General features: G+C 42.1%; 1 protein-coding gene across 4 annotated transcripts in view; it reads left to right on the forward strand.

Annotated features, from left to right (window-relative positions):
• The window catches only part of LOC126106537 (zinc finger protein 239-like), a 376,855-nt gene that overhangs the window by 213,630 nt on the left and 139,068 nt on the right, over positions 1 to 24,157 (forward strand). The window contains exon 9 of one of the 4 annotated variants that reach the window (XM_049912875.1): positions 18,474 to 18,563. The exons of the other annotated variants lie outside the window; for them this stretch is intronic. Within the exon in view, the coding sequence (XP_049768832.1) occupies positions 18,474 to 18,498 (25 nt within the window). The 3' untranslated portion in view covers positions 18,499 to 18,563. Of the gene's footprint in view, positions 1 to 18,473; positions 18,564 to 24,157 lie in introns of those variants that run through there. 4 annotated transcript variants of the gene reach the window in all.

The raw sequence follows: 24,157 nt of genomic DNA on the forward strand, positions 1-24,157 counted from the left end.
TAGTGTGCAAGTCTAGGGTCCAATGACCTTAGCAGTTTGGTCCCTTAGGAATTCACACACATTTGTACTTTTTTTTTAATTGTTGGTAACATGACCGCTTTTAAAGTGATTGATTAGGCTTGACTGAGTACATTGCATGTTTTGTAATTCCACTCATTAGTAGCCAAACAATTTGCTATGGGTGATGCAGTATGGCCCATTCCAGTTTGGGTGTGTGGCATCTACTTGAAACATGAGAGTTATGCCTGCTGATGGTGAAGGTACTCGTTCTTGAAGCCGTTGCATAACTGTGGCTAAAAGGGTATGCTATGGAGTCGGGCAGTGTAGAAAATGATCTTGATAAAGGCGACAGGCTGCTCTTCCATTACTGTGAGCTTCGCCATGAAGAAGGATCATGTCTATGTATTCCACAAACGTCTACTAAGCCATGTCGGTTTAACATGCAGACACGTAATTGAGACTCAACCAGGACAAAGAGGTAGGGTAGATGTCAAATGACATCTATCAATCCGATGTAACCTCTCTTCCCTCCTCCCCCCCCCCCCCCCCCACTATTGCATGTCTACCTACCAAACATGTTTTGAAACAGCTGTAGCACAAGAAATGTATGTTTGCAGACATGGATTCCTGTTCAAAATACCATGTACTCACTCCTCTCTACAAATCCTAGAAGTCTGTATTGGGAATTTCCATACACTCTGTGTATGGTACCTTCAATGCTCTGCCACATCTAGCAACTTCTACCTGTGAGCTCCATGTCGACATCCTGTCATGACTAACCATACCCTACCGACCACATTTTCTCTGTACTCTCTGGCAAGTGTGTTCCTTCTGGCTTCTGTTTTTTGCCTTTGACGCGTTACATTTTCGAAATATGCAACACCTAGTCCCCTCAGTGAAAAATTTGTAACCACTGTATTCAGTGACATCAAATTTTTACACCAGTTTTTTACAAGTTCTATTCCATCAACGGGAAAAGTACGCATTTGTTTTACAATTAAACTCAAAAGACATACATAAATGATTTACAACGCTCAACAAAAGAAATGCATAGTAAACGAATCCCTTCCTGGTAGAGAAACACGTTTACGTTTCTGCATTTCACATCATCGTTTTAATTTTTAATTCCTGAAATAATGACACATTTTACATTACAATAAGAGATACTTTATATCATTATTACAATTTTTGGTTCCTTAAAGGATTGGTATACGCTTTATTTAAAATCAGCTTTACATTACGAACTTCATTCCGCGATTACAATGAAAGAGAAAGCAGTTTACAGTAGTTCTGCTACTTCCAACGAGGTTACAAATCTAATGTTTATGATTTGTCCGTTTTTGCTGTGACACTTAAAGATGGTGTTCTGTCTTCACCTCTCCTGTATTAAACATCATGTCACACATGTCTAGTAGCGCTGAAGACGTATCAAAAATTATTTCTTCAGTGTCTGTAGGTGTTCTTCTAGCAGCATAATATCTGATTACATCCATATCTGGGCACTGGTTTACGATACTGTCCTTAACACGTTTCCCCACAGGAACTGTCACCTATTGTTTTAAACTCAAATATAAAACAGTCTCTACAACATTTACAGTATTTACATAAACAACACATAACTACTGTAACAACTATGCCAGAGTCCACGTAACTCAGGAATTAGAAATGACACCCCGAGAATTTACTGAAGGTGCATCTCTCCTGATGTATAGTCTTGCTTTGTAATTCATCAAGCTTATGTCCTGCAGCTGTTGGGTCATTCAACTGCCTAACTGGAAGCTGTATTGGCAAATCCAGTTCAAGTTCGCTTAAATTTTTTCTCTCGTTATTTAGTATGCAGCAATCTGTTTCCATACTGAGTCAAATTCATTATAACTACTGGACACATTTGTTCACATTACACTGAGGTCACAAAAGTCATGGGATACTTCCTAATATCGTGTCAGACCTCCTTTTGCCCATCATAGTGCAGCAACGACGTGGCATGGACTGAACAGTTGTAAGTCGCCTGCAGAAATCCTGAGCTGCCTCTATACCCATCCATAATTGCGAAAGTGTTGCGGTGTAGGCTTTTCTGCACGAACTAACCTCTCAATTATCTCCCATAAATGTTCGATGGGATTCATTTTGGGCGATGTGGGTGGCCAAATGATTCACTCGAACTGTCCAGTATGTTTATCAAACAAAGTGCGAACAATTGTTGCCTGGTGACATGTCGCATTGTCATCCATAAAAATGAAGTTCATGTACGGCTGCAAATACCCTCCAAATAGTCGAGCATAAACATTTAGAATGAATGATCGGTTCAGGTGGACCAGAGAACCAGTGCATTCCATGCAACTACAGTCCACACCATTATGGAGCCATCACCATCTTGCACAGTACTTTGTTCAAATGTAATGACACAATTTCAGAGAATTTACTGATTTCATAGAGATATGATTTTATGTGTATAGACTGAAGCGGCGAGTGAAAATTTTCTCTAGCAGATTCACTCTATATACATAAAATGAAAACTTGGGTCCGTGGCTTAGTGGAGTTTGCACGAAAATCGAATCTTAACATCAGTTCTTACCAATTGAAATCGCGCTCATCTGACCAGGCCATGGTTTTCAAGTTGTCTATGGTCCAATCGATATGGTCATGAGCCCAGGAAAGGTGCTGCAGGCGGTGTCATGCTGTTAGCAAAGGCACTCTCGCGTCAGTCGTTTGTTTCCATAGTCCATTAACCCCAAATTTCGCCACATTTTCCTAACAGATACGTCAGTCGTAGGTCCCACATTGTTTTCTGCAGTTATTTCATGCAGTGTTGTTTGCCTGTTAGTACTGACAACGCAACAAAACTTCGCTGCTCTCGGTCATTAAGTGAAGGCGTCGGCTACTGCATTCTCTTTGGTGAGAGGTAATGCCTGAAATTTGGTATTCTCTATACGCTCTTGACACTGAGGATCTCGGAATGTGTAATTCCCTAACGATTTCGGAAATGGAATGTCCCATGTCTGTAGCTCCAACCACCATTCGCCGTTCAAAGTCTGTAAATTGCTGCCGTGCGGCCATAATCACGTCGGAAACCTTTTCACAAGAATTCCATGACAGTTCCGCCAATGCACTGCCCTTTTACACCTTTTGACGCGATACTACTGCCATCTGTATGTGTGCATATCGCTGTTCCATAACTTTTGTCAACTTAGTGTTTGTGTCACCATTTGAACACTATGTACACGACATTTACCTAAAAGTCTCAACTTTACTGTGCCTCAAAGCCCATATCTGCGTCCTTCTTCCTGATGTATGATATTTATGCTCTCGTCCGCCAGGGCAACAAAAGCCATTCATTAGTACTCAACAGTGTCCACAGCCTTTGATTAAACATTATTAGTTTCTGCACACAGCCCTTCAGAACTACTCTGACTGGTTGCAGCGCCTTGGCGTCAAATCTGCCATGCTCACATCTGAAAAAAATTATAAATACTTGCTTGCATTATGAAGCTCTGATCTATTGTTTAATACTGTAACTGCTCACGTCAGTTAGCAGTGGCTGCTTTTCAGGGCACAACAGTGTACATACAGGGTGACAGTTATTGAACTATATGAAATAAAAGCGTCATAACTTCTGAACAGTTTGCGACAGGACGATAAAACTGCACAGTTGGCCGCGGGTCATGATGGGAATTAGTATTCGCTTTGTTGTTTGGTTTAGCGATGAAGCCCACTTTCATGTGGATGGGTTGGTCAATAAGCAAAATAGGCGCATTTGGGGGACTGAGAATCCGCATTTCGCGATCGAGAAGTCTCTGCAGCCTCAACGGCTGACTATTTCGTGTGCAGTGTCCAATCACGGAATAATCGGTGCGATATTCCTTGATGCCACAGTGGCTACAGGTCGTCCCCGTCGAAGCAGGAGTGTGTTTGATGTTGTGGAGGAGCACTTCAGGGACTGCATTCTGGCTCTGGGGTAACCAGAGGCCACTGGCAAGGCCCTCGATTGGCCGCCATGGTCTCCGGATCTGAACACATGCGACTCTTTTTTGTGGAGCTATGTTACAGACAAGGTATACAGCAATAACCTCAAAACCGTTGCTGAGCTGAAAACAGCCATTCAGGAAGACATCGACAGTAGTGATGTTCCGACAACTCAGCGGGTAATGTAGAACTTCGTTATTCGTCTGCAACACATCATCACCAGTGATGGCAGGCGTATAGAACATGCCATAACCTAAATCCAAATATTTGTAGTGACGTTTACATGTTGAAAAAAATGTGTGTATGCCGTAGTTTTTTACCTAATGTAAGTTTTTTTTCGTATAATTCAATAATTGCTACCCTGTAAATAAAGGCCTCGTTCCGTCCACTTCTGACGGCTAGGATAATATTCCGCACAGGTTGTGCTCATCTTCTACTAGAAGGGTATCTAATACACCACCTAAGAGGCTCCCAGAAATGAACAGATCCAGATAAACCACTCAAATCAATTGGTAACCGCTCTCTGTCGTAAGGACGACAGGAAACTGCTTATCCTTAATGTCATCTTTTATCTGATCGAGATACTTTACAGTCTGAACTGGAGTGATCAGATGCAGGTCCAGAATAACTTTCTGGGCGTGGTCTGTTGCCGATATCAACTCGCCCTTTTTTCACATGATACCTTTCATCCATGGTTCGCAAAATATCAGACGGATGCCATATTCCTTGACTTCCGGAAAGCGTTTGACTTGGTGCCCCACTGCAGACTCCTGACTAAGGTACGAGCATATGGGATTGGTTTCCAAGTATGTGAGTGGCTCGAAGACTTCTTAAGGAATAGAACCCAGTACGTTGTCCTCGATGGTAAGTGTTCATTGGAGGTGAGGGTATCATCTGGAGTGCCCCAGGGAAGTGTGGTAGGTCCGCTGTTGTTTTCTATCTACATAAATGATCTTTTAGATAGGGTGGATAGCAATTTGCTGATGATGCTGTGGTGTACGGGAAGGTGTCGTCGTTGAGTGACTGTAGGACGATACAAGATGACTTGGACAGGATTTGTGATTGGTGTAAAGAATGGCAGCTAACAATAAATACAGGTAAATGTGAATTAATGCAGATGAATAGCAAAAAGAATCCTGTAATGTTTGAATACTCCATTAGTAGTGTAGCGCTTGACACAGTCACGTCGATTAAATATTTGGGCGTAACATTGCAGAGCGATATGAAATGGGACAAGCATGTAATGGCAGTTGTGGGGAAGGCGGATAGTCGTCTTTGGTTAATTGGTAGAATTTTGGCAAGATGTGGTTCATCTGTAAAGGAGACCGCTTATAAAACATTAATACGACTTATTCTTGAGTACTGCTCGAGCGTTTGGCATCCCTATCAGGTCGGATTGAGGGAGGACATAGAAGCAATTCAGAGGCGGGCTGCTAGATTTGTTACTGGTAGGTTTGATCATCACGCGAGTGTTGCGGAAATGCTTCAGGATCTCGGGTGGGAGTCTCTAGAGGAAAGGAGGCGTTCTTTTCGCGTATCGCTACTGAGGAAATTTAGAGAACCAGCATTTGAGGCTGACTGCAGTACAATTTTACTGCCGCCAACTTACATTTTGCGGAAAGACCACAAAGATAAGATAAGAGAGATTAGGGCTCGTACAGAGGCATATAGGCAGTCATTTTTCCCTCGTTCTGTTTGGGAGTGGAACAGGGAGAGAAGATGCTAGTTGTGGTACGAGGTATGTATGAGATGTAGATGCCGCGTTTTCACTCTAGCTCACTGAAAATGCCCATCAGTCGTATCAGCTGTTCGTTAACAGTGATCAAAATTGCTGATCTCTGCAATCGTATGCCTATGCTGTTCTCATATTCTACTCAGTTGCATCAGCTGTTCTTTAACACTGATCAAATTTGCTGATCTCTACAACCGTATGTCTATGCTGTTATATTCTACTACGTGTGGGCTCAAGTGTTTCATTCCCTGCGTGATATTCTCTTCGTTTTTCGTTATGGAGATTACTGTTTGATTAAAACTAGTGAAGGTTGCTTTAACTGCTTTGAAAGTCTGAGTAGCTGTTTCTGTTCACCTCCTAAGACATCGATCTTCGCCTAGTGTTCTGAACAAAATCATACTGACGCCACCCACAAAGTTTAAGATCCCTCGCTTCTTTATACAGGATTTATGTCATCCTAGTTATCCAATTAGACCCTGTGCTCCTTCAATTTTTCCTCCATTTAAGTGGCACACGTGTTGTGCATTCTGCTGCATTCATCCTCAGCACTGCCAATCCTCCAAATCTGTAAGGGATTCGCTTGACAAGCAACAAACTTCGGGTAGAAAAATTGCCTCAGCCTGTTAACATGAACCGTAAGATACGTATTACTTTTCAGGCATTTTATTACGTCAGGTGCCTTTGTTCGTAGTACTCTGTACAACGCTCACTAGCGCGTATCTGTCTTAAGCGATCAGCCTTGTCGTATACTCTCATCATGCGACAGAACGTTACCCCTACAATGGAACTGTTTCAGATTCTGTGTTCTATAATGGTTATCATTTTTCTTTATTTTACGTTGTGCAAACTGTTCTCTCACACATCAGTGTACATCTTGCATGCGCTGTTTTAGCTCTGCCAGAGAGTCATAAGAGCCGGACCTTCCTATGGTATCTGTGAAATGTTACACGCTCTTCCCAAGAATCATTCACCCAATGTACCCTGTTGCACTGTGTGGTGTCTTATTATACGCAAAAACGCATAGGGACCAAACTGACTGAATCTGTTTGAGCTCTGTTTACATAGTCTCGCAACATCTCTGTTAATGATTGATGCCTACTTCTGTGGCACATGTGTGTTGAGTGCGGGTAGTGACTAGTAACTTTTATTTCTTCTGTATGTAAAATTTTGCATACTCTTTTCACGATTTCGCTCATGAAATTACTTCCCATGTCGCTCAACAATACTGACGATATTTCGTACTTCAACGAGATTTTCTCAAGAAGCATCAGCTCTACCATGTTGGCATTTTGCCGTTGAATAGGTTCAGCCATCATAAACATTGTCAGTACACGATGATTAATGAGGGTGTACTTGTGCCCTCAGTCCATCTGTTTAATGGACTACTGTATTGTCACCTCTCGAAAATGTGTTCGGGAGTCTTTGTGATATTTAGTGGTAGTGTAGATCCCGGAGAGATGGCACACATTTACAAAATCGCATAAGTAAAGTCCCATGGTGCACTTTTAGTAAAACGTTTTTTGTGAAACTAAACACACCAGTTGTCTATTACTTACGCTTTTTTTCCCAAGGTAACATTTGAAAATAATATTTCATCATTAAAACATCTTCATATTTCAGCGTCTCTCCCTTATGGTATATGTGATAAATACGGGGTGATTATAACTGAAGTTAAATTTTGAAGCCGCTGTAGAAGTAAAACCACTGGTCAGAATGATGTCAAATTGCAACGGAATATTATCGGAGAAGTGGGGAACTGTATGGCAGAAAAAAAAATTATAAAATATAGCAATAAATGGCGCTGTAAGCGGAATATATTAATAGTGGTCGCCTGCAAAAGACAAATGAATCATACAACAATGCCTAAGGTGTATGTTTGACGTTAAACAAACTGAACTAATCAGTGTGCATGGGTGTTCAGTTGTGAAACTGTTAGTTACGTTAAGTCCATCCACCACGCCAAGGTCATATCACACTGTACGGGAAAAATCGGTTTTTAATTGTCCTGAGGTCGAAAACCGAATGAAAAGCATCAGTCACATAGGTTTTTAAATTGTCCTGAGGCCAAAAACCACATAAAAAGCATCAATCAAAATCAAATCGCATTATTCATTTCCGTGTGACAGGCGTGAAACATGTTCAGTACACTGTCAACCGCTTTGAACAATTTGAAATCGAGAAACATCATGTTCCACAACTGATCGAAGTGTTAGCAGGGACACGCTCGGAATGTGTTGCGCAATGCGTGCCTTCAACGCAGCAAACTTTGCAATTGGAACACCGAACACAACATCTTTGAGACAGCGCCACAGCCAGAAGTCACACAGATTAAGATCAGGTGATCGGGATGGCCAGGCTGTAAGCAAATGGCGGTTGATAATTCTAGTATTTCCGAAATGGCGCTTCAGCAGCTGCTTAACTGGATTTGCAATGTGCAGAGGTGCGCCATCTTGCATAAAAATGATCCCACCAACACATCCACGCTGTTGGAGAGCTGGAATGACGTGGTGGTGCAAAAGACACTCATAGCACTTGCCAGTGACTGTACAGGTAACAGGACCAGAAGTATCTGCCTCTTCGAAGACATATGGCCCTATGATAAATGATGCCCAAAAACCCATTGGAGGGCAGGGTGAAAGTCTGTTGTGTTTTCTGATGAAAGCTGGTTCTGCCTCGATGCCAGCGATGGCCGTGTGTTGAACAGGAGTAGGCCGCTTGAGGGCCCGCAACCAACCTGTCATCGTGCTAGACGCACTGGACCTACACCTGAAGTTACAGTGTGCAGAGCGACTTCGTATGACAACAGAAACACTCTCGTGGTTATCTGACGCACCCTGACTGCGTATTTATACTTCAGTTTGGTGATTAGAGGTGTTGCGCTTTCATTCATTCAGGATAACGCTCACCCACATACCGCTGTTGTAACCCAACATCCAATTCAGAGTTTCGACATGTTGTCTTGGCCTCCTCGATCACCATGTTTGTCTCCAGTCGAGCACATGTGGGACATCGTCGGATGACAACTCCATCGTCATCCACAACCAGCATTAACCGTCCCTGTATTGACCGGCCAAGTGCTCCAGGCATGGAACACCATCCCACAGACTGACATGTGGCACCTGCACAACACAATACATGCAAGTTCACATGTAAAGTTTGGCTGTTACACCGGCATTAATGTACCAGCATTTCACATTTGCAGTGTCTTATCTCGCGCTTACATTAGCCAGTGATCTTCCAATGTTAATCACTTATATATGCTACCTAAAAACATGTGTTCCCAAAATTTCATTACTCTATATTGATTATTTTTTGATGTAGTGATTTTTTATCCGCCAGATGTAGTGCTGTTCAATTCAATCAGACATAAAAAATCTTTCCTTCACTTCAAAAGATGCAGAAGACGCAACATAACGAACTAGCAAAGAATCTTCACTTTGGTTAGAAACACTTGTTGATTCGTCTACCATTAAGGAAAAGTATTTATCACGGAGAATAGTTCAGACTTTATTGTGTAGAGCAGTGGTTGCCAATATATAAGGGTAGTTACTCCATAACGGGTAAAATGAAATTTTCTAAGGGGTAAAAAAAGAAAGGATTTGATTATGGTTCAGTCACGAAACTACATTGATTTCAAGAATCAATATTACTACCTCGTTATACTAATATTTCTGTATAGGTAACTATAGAGTTGGTGTGTAGGTTCGTAGCGTTTTCCCATAAGTTTAATAAAAACAACACATACACATAACAGTGACTGTAGTCATCAATAATATATTTTTCTTCACTATTTGCAACAGCTTACCAAAGCTAGCGTAACTTTGCAATCTTGTGCCGTCGAACCATGTTTGGAGTGAATTTTCATCGGAAAGGGAATTCCTTGAAGGTTGTTCTTTAGAGAGGAGGAAAGGTGAAAATCTGAGGATGTAAGATCAGGTGAATAAGGTGGGTGCGGAATGACTTCCCAACCCAACTCCTGTACAGTGTTTTTTGTCAGACTAGGAGAGTGCTGGTGGGCGTTAACGCAGATTTCTTAGTCGTTGTTCTGGGACTGCGTCTCCATGGTGTCTCAGTTTTTGGGAATAAATGTCAACAGTACCATTGCACGGACCACGGTAAGAAAATGCTTTTTGGCCGTCTCCGCTACTCCTCTGTTGAACTCAAGCAGAAGAATATGTCGGAAATGTTCCGATTTTTCCACTTGGTACTCCATTTTCTAACGCCCACAACTCCACTCAGTATCTCCAAATGATATAATTACAATATGTAATCTCAAGCAGCAACAGTGAGCTACAAATAAAAAAAGACAATCGATAAATAAACCTACAGCAACCAGAATAACAACATGCAAAACAAAAACGCTACGAACTTGTGCATCAACTTGATAATTCTAAAATTGTCAGCTATGAGAATTAACAGATGACGCAACGTGACGGGGGCCACAGCGAATATATTAGCGATATTATTTGAAATTCGCGTGCAGTCGGCGATGACAACTAACAGTTGCCGGCGGCTCGGCCATTATTGGCTCTGGCGTGTTATCGGGTTGCTTGTCGTTCGTTTTTTGTTTGTCGTTCTTTTTTTGTTTGTCGTTCACTCGGCAGCCAAGTCGATCTAGACGTGAAGTGAATGGATTTTTTTGCGTTAGATTTCTACATCTAGATCTAATCTACATCAACACTCTGCAAACCACCGTGAGTTGCACGGCAGAGGAGACGTCCTATTGTACCAGTTATTAGGGTTTCTTCTGTTCCATTCATGTATGGAGCGCGGGAGCAATGACTGATTGAATGCCTCTCTGCGCATGAAGCAACTATTCTAATCTTATCCTCATGAGTCCTATGTGACTGATACGTAGGGGATTGTAATATATTCCTAGAGTCATCATTTAAAGCTGGTTCTTGAAACTTTGTTAATAGACTTTCTTGGGGTAGTTTACGTCTACCTTCAGGAGTCTTCCAGTTCAGTTCCTTCAGTGTCTCTGTGATACTCTATCATGGATCAAACAAACTTTGCGACCATTTGTGCTACTCTTCTCTCTACATGTTCAACATCCCCACACACTTGAGAAATATTCTCCAACCGGTCGCACGAGTAACCTTTTTTGTAGACAGATTTCACTTCCTCAGTATTCTACCATAAACCGAAGTCTACCACCTTCTTTACCCACGACTGAACCTATGTATTCATTCCATTTCATATCCTTATAAAGTGTCACACCCAGGTATTTGTATGACTTGGCTGATTCCAACTGTGACTCGTTGATATTATAGTCATACGTTACTAACTTTTTTCGTTTTGTGAAGTGCAAAATTTTACGTTTGTGGAGATTTAGAGAAAGTTGCGAATCTCTGAACCACGTTGAAATCTTATCAAGATCTAACTGAACATTTACTCAAGATCTGACTGAACATTTACGCACCTTCTTTCAGATAGCACTTCATTATAGATCAGTACCTTGTCAGCGTAGTTCGGATTGTTAGACGAGAAACGGGAGCAGGTGAGTGAATTTTTTCCTATTCAAAAGCCAAGCATTGAGTAAGAAACTGCTAATTTCCAGCACTGTCTTTCGTTTACTGTTGGACATAAATACCTGAGTTGATAATTTGTAAGCAGGTGTGTAACTTCGTTCCTTGTTTGTAACTGTGGTACCTCTGAGTAGCGATCATAGACAAATGACCATAAATAATGTGGACAGCTACGACCTGAAAATTAGAACAACGCCTGCTAAATACTGTTCCGCTAGCACAAGATTCAAGATGCAGTGCCATGGACACAAGACACAATGTTACGGACTTACCCGAGTTGCAGAGCAGACGGGGCTTTGCGGCAGTGATTGGCAGTGTTGAGTTATTGTTTCTGAATTTCTCTTTCTCGGGCAGAAACACAATACTGCAACCCTGAATGTTAGGCAGCCCTATCTACAGCCCTTAGTTGGGTTTGCCTACCTTCAGGTGCTAGAGTAACCGCCAGACTCAACTGACGTCAGAGTTTTTTACTAGGGCTATTCGGAAAGTAAGTTCCGATTGATCGCGAAATGGAAACCACTGTGATATTCAGAAATATGTTATCTGTAACAGCTAGATACAGCTTCCAGCCACTGCTCGACATAGTCACCACTCTGACTTATACATTTGTCGTAGCGTATTACCAACTTTCCAGTACCCTTGTCATAGAAAGCAGCCACCTGTGCTTTCCGCCAATTCTGTACAATTTCTATAGCTCGTTGTCTGTGCGAAAATGTTGTCTTTATAGCCAGTAGTTCATGTGAGCAGAAATGAAATACAGAGGGAGCCAATTACAGGTTGTAATGCGGGAGATCAAACACTTCCCATTCAAAAAGGTATAGGAGCAGCTTCATTGCCCCAGCAGACTGATACCGAGAATTGTCACGAAGTAGGAACCGTATGACAATTCTGTAATGTGGGCTGCATAACATCAGGCGAAATCTCTCACCAGGACCTCATACTTGGCGGGAGACACTATTTTCTACGAATATTTATGTGCTCACCATGCACTTGGAACTGAAAAGATCGAAGTGATGCAACCGACAGGCATACTAGAGGCACTGTCGAGCAGATATGTGCAAAGCTTTATTAAATTTTCAGTGGTTTCCATTTCTTGACCGATCGGAATTTACTTTCCGAATATCCCTCGTATAACAATAACGCGGTCAGTAAATTTGCATAGATGGCACAGAGTGTGTTGCAAACTGGCGGGGTCTTTGAGGAACCTTTTGGTGTTTTATTCTCGTTCGTGTTAATGTTTCACTCCCATGTGATCACGCCGGTATGCTGAAAAACGCGCCCAGTGAAAAATGCGCCCAGTGAGATTCGCGCCCAGAAAGGGTCGAGGACGGGTCCGCCCTTGCCCGGCAGACAAAAGAGTTGGGGGACGCTACCTGCAGGTTTCCCAGCTGGAGTTTTCAGCCGTCGGACAGAGAGAGAGAGAGAGAGAGAGAGAGAAAATAAAGTTTCTACCACACACCACTTCAAACTGCAGTAAATACAAGAGATTACAATCTTTTGCTTCACTTGCAGTACTATTCAGCAGTCATTATCAATATCATTTTCATTATAACAACTAAACTTCTTGTATACTCAGAAATATCAAGTGACTCTATACTTGGCGATTAGTAATGTCACTTAATTTTAACTTTTAATTTATAAAAGCTAGCGAGGAATTGGGGTGGTGACTCTTGAATGAGAAGTATAATTGTATAGGGTTGACTCTGAAAAGGGTTCGCTTTTGTTTTGGTGTATTGTAAAACACATATACTGTATTTTAAAAATAATCTGATTTCCATCACACTTTATCCAGGCTTTGGACTGGCTAAAGAGCAAAAGTCATTTAGGCGTGTTTAAAATCAGCTTATAAGATCGTCAATATTTTTTTAATTTTTATTATTTTTATATAAGTTGCTATTTACATTTGAACTCTATTGTATCTATACACATCTTATGATAAATTCAGTCAAGTTTTTGTAGGTAGGGTATAGCTTTCAATTAATCCTTGATCTCACCATCCTCTTCGTATTTTTTTACTATTTTTCCCAACCTTTCATCACGTTTCATGTAGACTGTTTTTCGTTTACCTTCCATACTCAGTTCTGCCCTCATTAAGCCGCACGCTGAATTTTCTGCATCTCTTTTCAAACACCTATTAACGTCATTAATTTTCGGATTTGGTTTAGCAAGCATGTTATTAATTTTGTGGTGCCAACCTTCTACAGCGTTGGTTGTTCGGTGGCGCCGTTTGTAGCAATTCCAAAGGTTGATAGGGGTTTCTTCATTTTCCAACCATCTGTCTACGAAGTAGTCAAAAAATTCAGAAAGTTTGGGGATATCCTGTGCATGTGAACGTATCTCCAGCCAACCATCACATACATCTTCAGGCCGTAGAAACGCCAGCGCAGCACACATGTGAACATGTTGTCTCACTTCTTCGTTTTCTTTATATTTACGAGTAAGTCCTAGCTCTTGAACTTTTCTCCAAAGACACTTTTTCGTATGGAAATAACATCCATGCACTTCAGCTGTCGGAAATACACTTTTAATTGCTGAAATCGCAGCTGATTCGAAGTCTACAGTCAGGTTTCCATTCTGGAATTTTTGCCATCAAATTTCGGAAAAGACGGACGTACGTCTCTTTTCTTTTGTTTCGCAGTAGTGCAAAGGCAACTGGATAGATGTACTCGCAAAGTCGGCGTGAATGGTGTATATTTGCGGAAACTGTTTGCTGCAGCACTTGAACGTACCATACATAAAAAAGTCTTGTTTACTCCTTAGAGCCTCTCTTCCTGCCCTTCCAATAAAAACTATTATCCTCTCTCCTAGTTTGTCGTTGCTTAACAGAAAACTGCTGCCATCGGTCATAGCTAGTAAATCTGACTTTAGGTCAATTTCTTCTCTTATCGGCGGGTCTCTCTTATTTCCCTGTGATTTTTCCCGCTGGTAGTACAAAGCTCTCTTCGTTGTTTGCTGCTCTGGCATTTCAGTGACAAAATCATAGCGTCGATTGTGCAGGCAACCCGGCTCCTCTGAATATATATTTGAAATACGCATCTCTTCGTCTCTTGCCCTCTTCTTTGCGCGGTTCATAGTCTTCCTCCATTCCAACCGAGCGACATCCGGAGGTCCACATGGATGTTCGAATGAAAAAAGCAACATTTTCAGCATTCCTCGGCAGTGGTTTGCTCTCTGTCTTGAACAGCGCCACGTTGCTGTTCCATCTTCTTCAGTTCTCTTCACTATGTAAGAATAGCCTTCGTAGTGGCAACATTGCTTACCATGATTACTGGTTGAAAATTCCATATCTGAACTACTGTGTCAAAAATACACGAATCGCGCGATGTGAACTCTTAAGACAGTCGGAGCGGCACTGTGTTTGTGTATCAGTTGGCGGCTGTGCCTAGTACCGGGGGACGGAGGCAGGTCCCTGTGTTCGAGGAGCAGGTAGTTTAGGGTGATTAGGACGGCCCCGGCGCGGGTAAGCCCGACACAAAGGGAGGAGGTATTGGGCGCGAATCTCACACATTTCTAGTTGGGCGCGAATCTCACTGGGCGCGATTTTCATAGATTCGATCGTGCCACAGGAGGGCGGAAAACGGGTGGGGGGTTGTAAAAACGTAAGTATCGTTTACTTTAGTAAATTCGACTGATTCGGATCACGTTCACATTTCGTCGAATGGGTTTGAATGGTCCCTTGTGGTTATAGCACATACGCGAGAGAAAGAATTGCAGTCGCACTGCACTGCATGGGGTGCGATCACTTTCAACGGGAATGCTGCCCCACATTGCCCTTAGAGAACTGTCAGAACGTCCGAGGGTGTCAGCAATGTCCAAGGATGTCGAGAACATCTCGTTCATCGCACTTCGAACTGTCGTTTTCAACCGCGAAATGTGGGCCGGCCGGTGTGGCCCTGCGGTTCTAGGCGTTTCAGTCCGGAACCGCGTGACCGCTACGGTCGCAGGTTCGAATCCTGCCTCGGGCATGGATGTGTGTGATGTCCTTAGGTTAGTTAGGTTTAAGTAGTTCTTAGGGGACTGATGACCTCAGATGTTGTCCCATAGTTCTCAGAGCCATTTTGACCGCGAAATGTGTGAGAATAAACGTCTCAGGGAAAGGGATGATGTCACTGACGCCCCTTTATACCACCTATGAAGCCTATTCGTGTATGTCTGAAATGTTTTCACCGCCCACTCATAAGAAAACCGCGTGATTTCAGAGACGGGCGTCGCTGTTCTGGCCTTCACGGAGGTGTCAAGAGAAGGGGTGAGATGAGAGTAGGGTGGGAGGGGGGCGGAGGTCACGACCTTCCCATCGTGTGACACGTCCACGGTGGCTTTGTACAGAAATGTGGCGGAATTTGGCGCCAATCTGACGTCATTAACTCACCTTCCATCTCACATGCACTTCCGAGCTCTGGTCTCTTTTTCGCACGTGCCGACACCTCGCTGTTTGAAGCTTCGCAGACCCAGAGGCTGACGTCGCAGGGCGCCACGCCTTTGCACCACAACAGAGGAAGGCTGTAGGCAGCTTTGGGTGATATTTGAAACTTATGCCTCGCAATGGGGGACAATTAGGGGGTTTCGGAAAAGTGATCCGTTAATTCTTCTGCGCAGTGGATATTGACGAATTTTATATATATATATATATATATATATATATATATATATATATATATATATATATATATATATATATATATATATATATATATATATATTGAAGAGCCAAAGAAGCTGGTACATATGCCTAATATGGTGTACGGTCCCCTCGAGCACGCAGAAGTTCCGCAACACGATGTGGCATCGACTCGACTAATCTGTGAAATAGTGCTGGAGGATACTGGCACCATGAATCCAGTAGTGCTGTTCATAAATCCGTAAGAGTAGGAGGAGTGGAGATCTCTTCTGCACAACACGTTGTAAGGCATCCCGGATATACTCAATAATGATCATGTCTGGGGATTTTGGTGGCCAGCAGAAGTGTTTAAGCTCAGAAGAGTGTTCCTGGAGCTACTCTGTAGCAATTATGGACCTGTGGGGTGTCGAATTGTCCTGCTGGAATTGCCCAAGTCCGTCAGAATGAACAATGGACACGAATGGATGTAGATGATCAGACAGGACGCTTCCGTACATGTCACTTATCAGCTGTGTTAGAGGTCCACAGACACTCCATCTGCACATGCCCCACACCATTACAGAGCCTCCACTAGCATGAACAGTCCCCTGCTGACATGTAGCGTCACGGATTCATGAGGTTGTCTCCATACCCGTACACGTCTATCCACTTGATACAGTTCCAATCGAGACTCGTCCGAGCAGGCAACGTGTTTCAAGTGATCAATAGTCCAATGTCGGTGTTGACGGGCCGAAACGAGGTGTAAACCCCATCAAGGGTACACGAGTAGGCCTTCGGCTCCGAAAGCCCATATCCATGATGTTTCGTTGAATGGTTCGCATGGTGACACTGGTTGATGGCCCAGCACTGAAAACTGCAGGAATTTGCGGAGGGGTTGCACTTCTGTCATGTTGAACTATTCTCTTCAGTAGTCGCTGGTTCCGATCTTGCAGTATCTTTTTCTGGTCGCAGCAATGTCGGAGATTTGATGTTTTACCCGGTTCCTGATATTCACGATACAATCCAAATGGTCGTACGGAAAAATCCCAACTTCATCGCTACCTCGGAGATGCTGTGTTCTGTCGCTCGTGCGCCGACTATAACACCACGTTCAAACTCACTTAAATCTTGATACCCTGCCATTTTAGAAGTAGTAACTGATCTAACAACTGGGCTGGACACGTTTTGTCTTATATTGTCGTTGCCGACTGCAGCGCCATATTCTACCTGTTTAAGTATCTCTGTATTTGAATACGAATGCCTATACCAGTTTCTTTAGCGCTTCAGTGTATAATGGCATGGATAGCACGTGGCTTTTCTGTAATGGCGTTTTTACGATGATAGCTGATAAAGCCAATGCAAAGCCCTAGTGGGTTATATGCAATAAGTAGATAGTAGGACAGCCATAAAATTAAAAGGCCACTTTGAAAATAGTCATGCAAAATTCACTGGAAATGACATTGCATTCTTCAGACGCAAAGATGTTGCTCTGAAAAATTCACGTATGGGTGCATCAGGCTACTTTTCCCAAGTAAGAGAAGCTGGTTGAAGCTTCCTATGGAATCACTCTTCGAATCGCTGAAACGTACTTCGTGCCATAGTGCGTTAGTTACTACGAACGCATTTGAAATCGTGGTAAAATATTATGCGCTTAATCATATCAATTCAAGTGCACCATCCGGTCTGTTCTTTTATATAGCTGAAAGAATATAGATGAAAGACAAAAAGAAAATACCAGATAAATAAATAGTAGGGGATCTCATTCAAGTCTTGCCTACTAGGTACGGGGAAGCTAGTTCTAAAAGAGCACATGTGGAAAAGGTAAACGAGGTACCTCTTTCTAATAACGTAGTCAGAAGTCGTATCGAGGACACGAGTTTGTTACTCTGAACACGATACTCAACGAAGTAAGATCAGGTCACTTCTCTGGACTGCAGGCAAATGAATCGACAGAGGTTGCGTCGTCTTCACAGCCGCTTGTCAATGTACGATGCGTAAAAAAATAAACGACCGGAAAGGGGAATACTTGTTCTCGTAATCACTGGACGCTAATACACAGTGAAGATGTTTTCCCATCAGTGAAGAATTTTTTTGAGGAAGTGAGATTCATTCCTCGGGGTTGGTAGATTTATGTACAGACAAAGCATCATCCATATTGGGGGTTTGCTATGGATTACACATACTAATGACAGCAATTGCTTCGAATGCAATTTTCAGTCAATACATTAGACATCGTTGTGCTTTGACATTGAAAACACTTTTCCAGCTGATTTCTTGAATATATTCACTTATATAGTGAAGAATGTAAACCATACCTGAGGTAGTGCAACGAACATTAGGGGTCTTAATGAGTTGAGCAAAGGGATTGGAGTTTAATTCGACTTACTCTTGTTCCACTTAGAAGTATAATGGCTATTATGTGGCAAGGTGTTGCAGACGATCCTCAAGCTTCAACAAGTTCCATTATTTCTGGCAAGGGCGAGGACAGAAGAGAAAAAAGACTTATATGTAAAAATAACAGATAATATATTTATTTCCAAAATGGCATGTCTTGCGGATCTCTTCCTTGAAATAAATACATGTAACCTTGGCTTGAAAAAAAAATTGTGAATATGTTGACAGCGCAAGATAAAGTTGCCATTTTTGTTCGCAGATTCCAGCTTATCAATCAAGTCTGAAACTGAAAACAGTTCGATGTTCCCAGATCTGACAGTGAAAAACGGTCACATGAAGTAAGGTAGCACTTATAATCAGTCATCGATTCGATCAGTAAATATTTTCCTGAAATGGAGGATCGATAAGTAATAAATATCTGGGCTTTAAGAATGAAGGAATATTTTCAGATAGCGAAATTCAAGCCAAAGCAGAATTTTTTGGGCTATATTAAGACAACAAAAATGATTTCTCTAAAACAGAACTAGCAATAATTTGGAGAAAATTTCGTGACGAATATTAGTTATTGCCAGAAAAAGTCTTAAGAATATTGATTCCATTACCCACAACTTACAGATGTTGAAAGTGAATTTTACGACTGTGAGGGCAATAAAAACAAAAGCATGGAGCCGAATGGACTTGGAACGCTATTTACGATGTGAGCTTGCCGAGTCCAAACCGAATATAAAAAAGATTGTTAGAAATATGTAATATCAACCATCTCGTGACTTTAACTATTTATTGATATGACACCTACAAAAACACGGAGTTTTATTTGTTGAACATTTAATAAAATATTTTATATTTTCCTACAATTTTAAAAATAGGAATGTTCAAACAATTTTTGCCCAGTCTAAACTTAGGTACCAAACTGTATTGGGAGTATTGGTTGCTTTGTGGTCTCGTTCAATGATAATGGTCTCCGAATGGTTGACAACCGTTGGTATAGAACATCACCAAAGAGATTCAGTAACTTGCTAATACATATGGACCTTTCAATCTACGGTTTAATAGTTTTCTGACATATTTGGTCCTTGCACTTTCTAAATTTAGTGAAAGGTACAGAAATGAACACTCCCCCTGTTTTTAGAGATTCTAGATCATTTTTAAATGCATTTCATACAATTTTCAAAAAGCCCCACCCCAATCGCAGGCAAAGTACAACCTGTTGTGCCTACATTGCTCTTTGTTTAGGATGACGACATAGGGATGGGTCAGAAACAGTACATTCGTCACTTCCTAGCAGATTAAAACTGTGTGCCGGACCGAGACTCGAACTCGGGAACTATGCCTTTCACTGGCAGGCGCTCTACCAACTGAGCTACCCAAGCACGACTCACGCCCCGTCCTCACAGCTTCACTTCTGCCAGTATCTCGTCTCCTACCTTCCAGAACCTCTCCTGCGAACCTAGCAGACGGGGCGTGAGTCGTGCTTGGGTAGCTCAATTGGTAGGGCACTTGCCCGCGAAAGGCAAGGTCCCGAGTTCGAGTCTCGGTTCGGCACACAGTTTTAATCTGCCAGGAAGTTTCATATCAGCGCACACTCCGCTGCAGAGTGAAAATCTCATTCTGGAGTACATTCTTCGTTCAAAGAGTGAGAGAGCGTAACAGAAGAATCAGTAAGCAATTCAACATCACATTCACTAGTATTCCTTTCAGTGGACTCACGCTCATGTATGTCCTCTGCAGTATTCTGTCTTTTGCTAGAATAGAAAGCAAATAAAGTTCTTTGGTGCTACATTGTGTTTCGGCACTAACGCTTCTCTTTATACGACGAACTGACGAAGACGGCACGTACTCTGGATAATCACGTCATTCTTACACAGTAAGCTGTTGCACTGACTAACCTCCTTCATACAAGAAGTTGAAGTTTATTACAACGCTGGAAGATTATTAGTTTCGTAGTGTGTAACAGGCGCCTACCCTTTGTATGTCGTTACATCCTTTTTGTGCTATCAGTGTGTGCAGAGTTATCACGACTTGTCAATTGTTGATTACAAACTTCGTAAAAAGCGGCTGCTGGCACTGTTAGAAATTTTTAGAAGAAAATAAGCTTGTTAGTTATTACATTACACTATCTCAGACGATCACTTAAATTCGTACACTATTAAGGTTCCCAGTGTTATGTACATATAGATATGTATTACTCCGGGGGGGGGGATTTTTGTTTTCCGGGGATTTCCCCCCTCCTCCGCCCTGGGCCATCCCCTCAATTCATCACTTCCTGTAGGATCGTGAGCACAACACCCTATCTTCTGCTTGTGGTAGCGGTTTCATTTCGTGTCTGGTACTCTCTCTATAACATGCTACTTCTCCTGGCAAATGGAAAACGTCGTTTTACATGGTGCAAGGCTCTATAATTGCGGTTTATTCTTCCACTGTTCAAATGACTCAAATGGATATTCTCTTATTCTCGCTTTCAATTATGGCTTGTTTTTACTGACATTCATTCTGAACGGTTCCCAAAGTAATACCCGCTCCAGGACAGCTTCTGCTGCCAACCGTGGAGATTCTATTGGCACACAGTCATCCATGCTGTTCAGCGCACTTGTTAGGCATTTTCCCGATGCTACCGTTATTAATGTCTCAGGCGGATACACATCCCCGGTCACCTGTTTTGCAACGACAGCCTTTTTCATTCCAGTCGCCGCTATTTCTATTCGGCACTCTCGGGGTCTTGTTGTTAATGTTGAAACAAGGCACCCTTTTCGCTCCTCTCGACATTCCTTCTTGCATGCTTCTGTTGTGCTTCGACAGTTAATGACTTTCTGTCCATACTCTATCTCGTCTTTCTATATGTTTCTCTCTCCATGTTCAAATCTTTCTCGAATCAGCCTTTCCTTTCAATGTACTGTGCCTTTCGCTCTGCTGCTGAGCTTTTTCTAAAAGAGCCTACTCTTTCTGAACCAGGGACATTCAATAAGTAATGTGCTAAATCCTTTCTCAGGCAATTTCGCTTAGAAAATGGGGAATTTGCTGTGGGACAGGGTTGAATATTCCTGTTTCTGCCCCTATAGTTTCATGGGGTATGATTGGCGCCTTCAAAACGGCGTCTGTAGCGGAGGGGCGTTCCAAGCAGAGAGCTGTCATTGAGATTCTTTTGGCGGGAAACCAGGACATCGCAGATATTCAGAGACGCTTACAGAATGTCTGCGGAGTCCTGCCAGTGAAGAAAAGCACGGTGAGTCGTTGAGTGAGGCGTCTGTCATCGTCGCAACAATGTCGCGAAAGCCAATCCAATTTCCCGCACAAATTTCCCAATTTCCAGCTGCCCAAAGCTGTAACTCCTGCGGTGTTGGAAAGTGCGGACGCTCTCACTCGAGGTGATAGACGGATCACAATGAAACACATCACTGCACGACTCGGAGTCTCTATTGGTAGTGGTGACACCCTCGTCCACCCTCGACACCCTCGAGTACTGAAAGCTGTGTGCCGGATGGTTCTCTGGTCGGCTAACTGGAAACGATAAAAAGCAATAAAAGACCATCTGTGTGGACTTGCTTGTACGTTACGAGTTTAATCGTGAACAATTTTTTTTATCGAATGTCGTCAGAGGTGATACAACACGGATTCATCATTTCGAACCGGAAACAAAACGGCAATTCATGAAACGGCGTCACACCACCTCTCCTCCGAAGACAAAGTCCAAAACTTCTGTGGATGAAAATATTGCAGGAAGAGCACAAATTTTCGTTATTGATTACCGTTTCGGCTCATTAACGAGCCATATTAAGATCTGAACTATAGATAATTGCATATAAATATTGGACAATAAAAAATACTCTCGATATTTCAATTTCCATTATGCAGTACATACCGATCTAAAATGTTGTTGAGTGTGTGACAGTCATTACCCATCGTCATATTCTTGAAGCTAAGAGCCGTAGTTAAATAGAAAATCGTTTGGGCATAACGGGAAAAATATTAGAATGTGACACAATACAAACATGCAGAAGTGTATGTTGAGTGATATCAAATACCTTATCTCAAACAAAAAAAAATCGTTGTTCATTGTGTAAATTGAATATCTTAATCATTAATCGTATATTGTTACAGTGCCCATACTGCCGCAGTGTACAAACCATCAACAAAATTGATAGCTGCATCGCCTTTGAGTGGATGTAGACAGGACATAATTTCTAATATTCATAAGAGGACAAGCAAGAGTCTGTGTGACAGCTGCCAGCCAACTGGCCAAGGCGTAGCGTCATGACTACACGAAAACACTGGCTGCGGGGTGGCCTATAATCCAACCAATTTAATACAGATTAGGCTCTAATACGACAAAGTATGTTAAGATAATGAACCTTTTTTTATAAATTTATATAAATGCGAGAAATTATATTCACATCAGTACATTTGTAAGAAATAACCACCGAATATTATCTGTTCGATAGTAATAAAAAATAGGAAGTACTGAATCTCAGATAATTACGTACAGAGGTACGACTGGAGACAGTGCATTATTTTATCTACAGAAAAATATAACAGTATTACTGATAAAAAGCACAAATTCGTAACATTGAATATTTGCATTAAATAATATCGTAACCCAAGGCCTAAGTGCTAGATGCAACCCTCTCGATCAATGGCTATGTAAACCAACCAGTATACAGGCTGAGTCACTAACCATTGCCACTTAGAATCACTCCGAAAGTATGATAGTAGCTGAAAAAAATGGTTCAAATGGCTCTGAGCACTATGGGACTTAACATCTGTGGTCATCAGTCCCCTAGAACTTAGAACTAATTAAACCTAACTAACCTAAGGACATCACACACATCCATGCCCGAGGCAGGATTCGAACCTGCGACCGTAGCAGTCGCGCGGATCCGGACTGAGCGCCTAGAACCGCTAGACCACCGCGGCCGGCTAGTAGCTGTAAAGTTTGTGGGACAAATATTGCATGGGACAGCGGAGGCCATAATATGACGTTGGTTTTTTGTTGTTAAGTGAGGTCGCGTCCGAGCTGTGAAGGTCAATTTTTTTTTAATGAGATGCTATAGTTTGGTACTTATTTTCTGATAGCGGCTATCGAGACGAATCCATTGACGTGTAACAGTAATGTCTTTGGAGGTCAACGAAGGTCAAAAAGGTGGCGTGAACGTCTATTTTCAGAAGATGTTCGAAGTGATGACCATTAGTATCAATGCAGCGCTGTAATCTTCTTATCATGGACAGAGTGGTACTCCTTATCACTTGAGTACATGCTCTTACAATTCTCTCTCATATATCGTGCAGATAGTAAATATTCGCCGAATTCGACGTTCCATCTAACGTGCCATTCGCATGTAAACACTATTCGGCGATTTCGCAATGCAGCACTAATAGGAAAGGTAAGACTAGTATCGTCGAATCAAGCGAATGTGAATGATGCATTCCTTCCAAGAACAAGTCGACATGCTTCTCTTTTACGGAGAATGCCAACGAAATTCAGTGACAGCTAGAGACTTATACGCTGAAAGATATCCTCAACGTATTCATCCTACACGTCGTACATCTAAATACGACTATGATAAATAGATAACAACTGGATCTTTAACGCATCAGAAACAGACCCGGCAAAGGAAAGTTACTAACGAGGAAATGGAAATTGGTACTCTTGCCACTGTGGTTCGAGATCCTTGTGTCATTTTGCGTCAAATCGCAAGGGACTCTGGCATGAACCAGAGTAGTGTTGTTCGTGTTCTGCATCGCCATAAATATTATCCTAACCATATCAGTCTCCACCAAGAATTAACTGGTACGGATTGTATGCGTCGCGCTGTATTCTGCCGATAGGCTCAATTTCATATTCAGAGGGATGGCACATTTAGTAATTTGATTTTGTTTGCTGACGAGGCTACATTCACGAACCACGGAAATGTTAATTTGCATAACATGCATTACTGGACAGCTGAAAAT

Source organism: Schistocerca cancellata, chromosome 10 (genome assembly GCF_023864275.1).
Source record: "Schistocerca cancellata isolate TAMUIC-IGC-003103 chromosome 10, iqSchCanc2.1, whole genome shotgun sequence".
In the NCBI taxonomy this organism is placed as follows: Eukaryota; Metazoa; Arthropoda; class Insecta; order Orthoptera; family Acrididae; genus Schistocerca; species Schistocerca cancellata.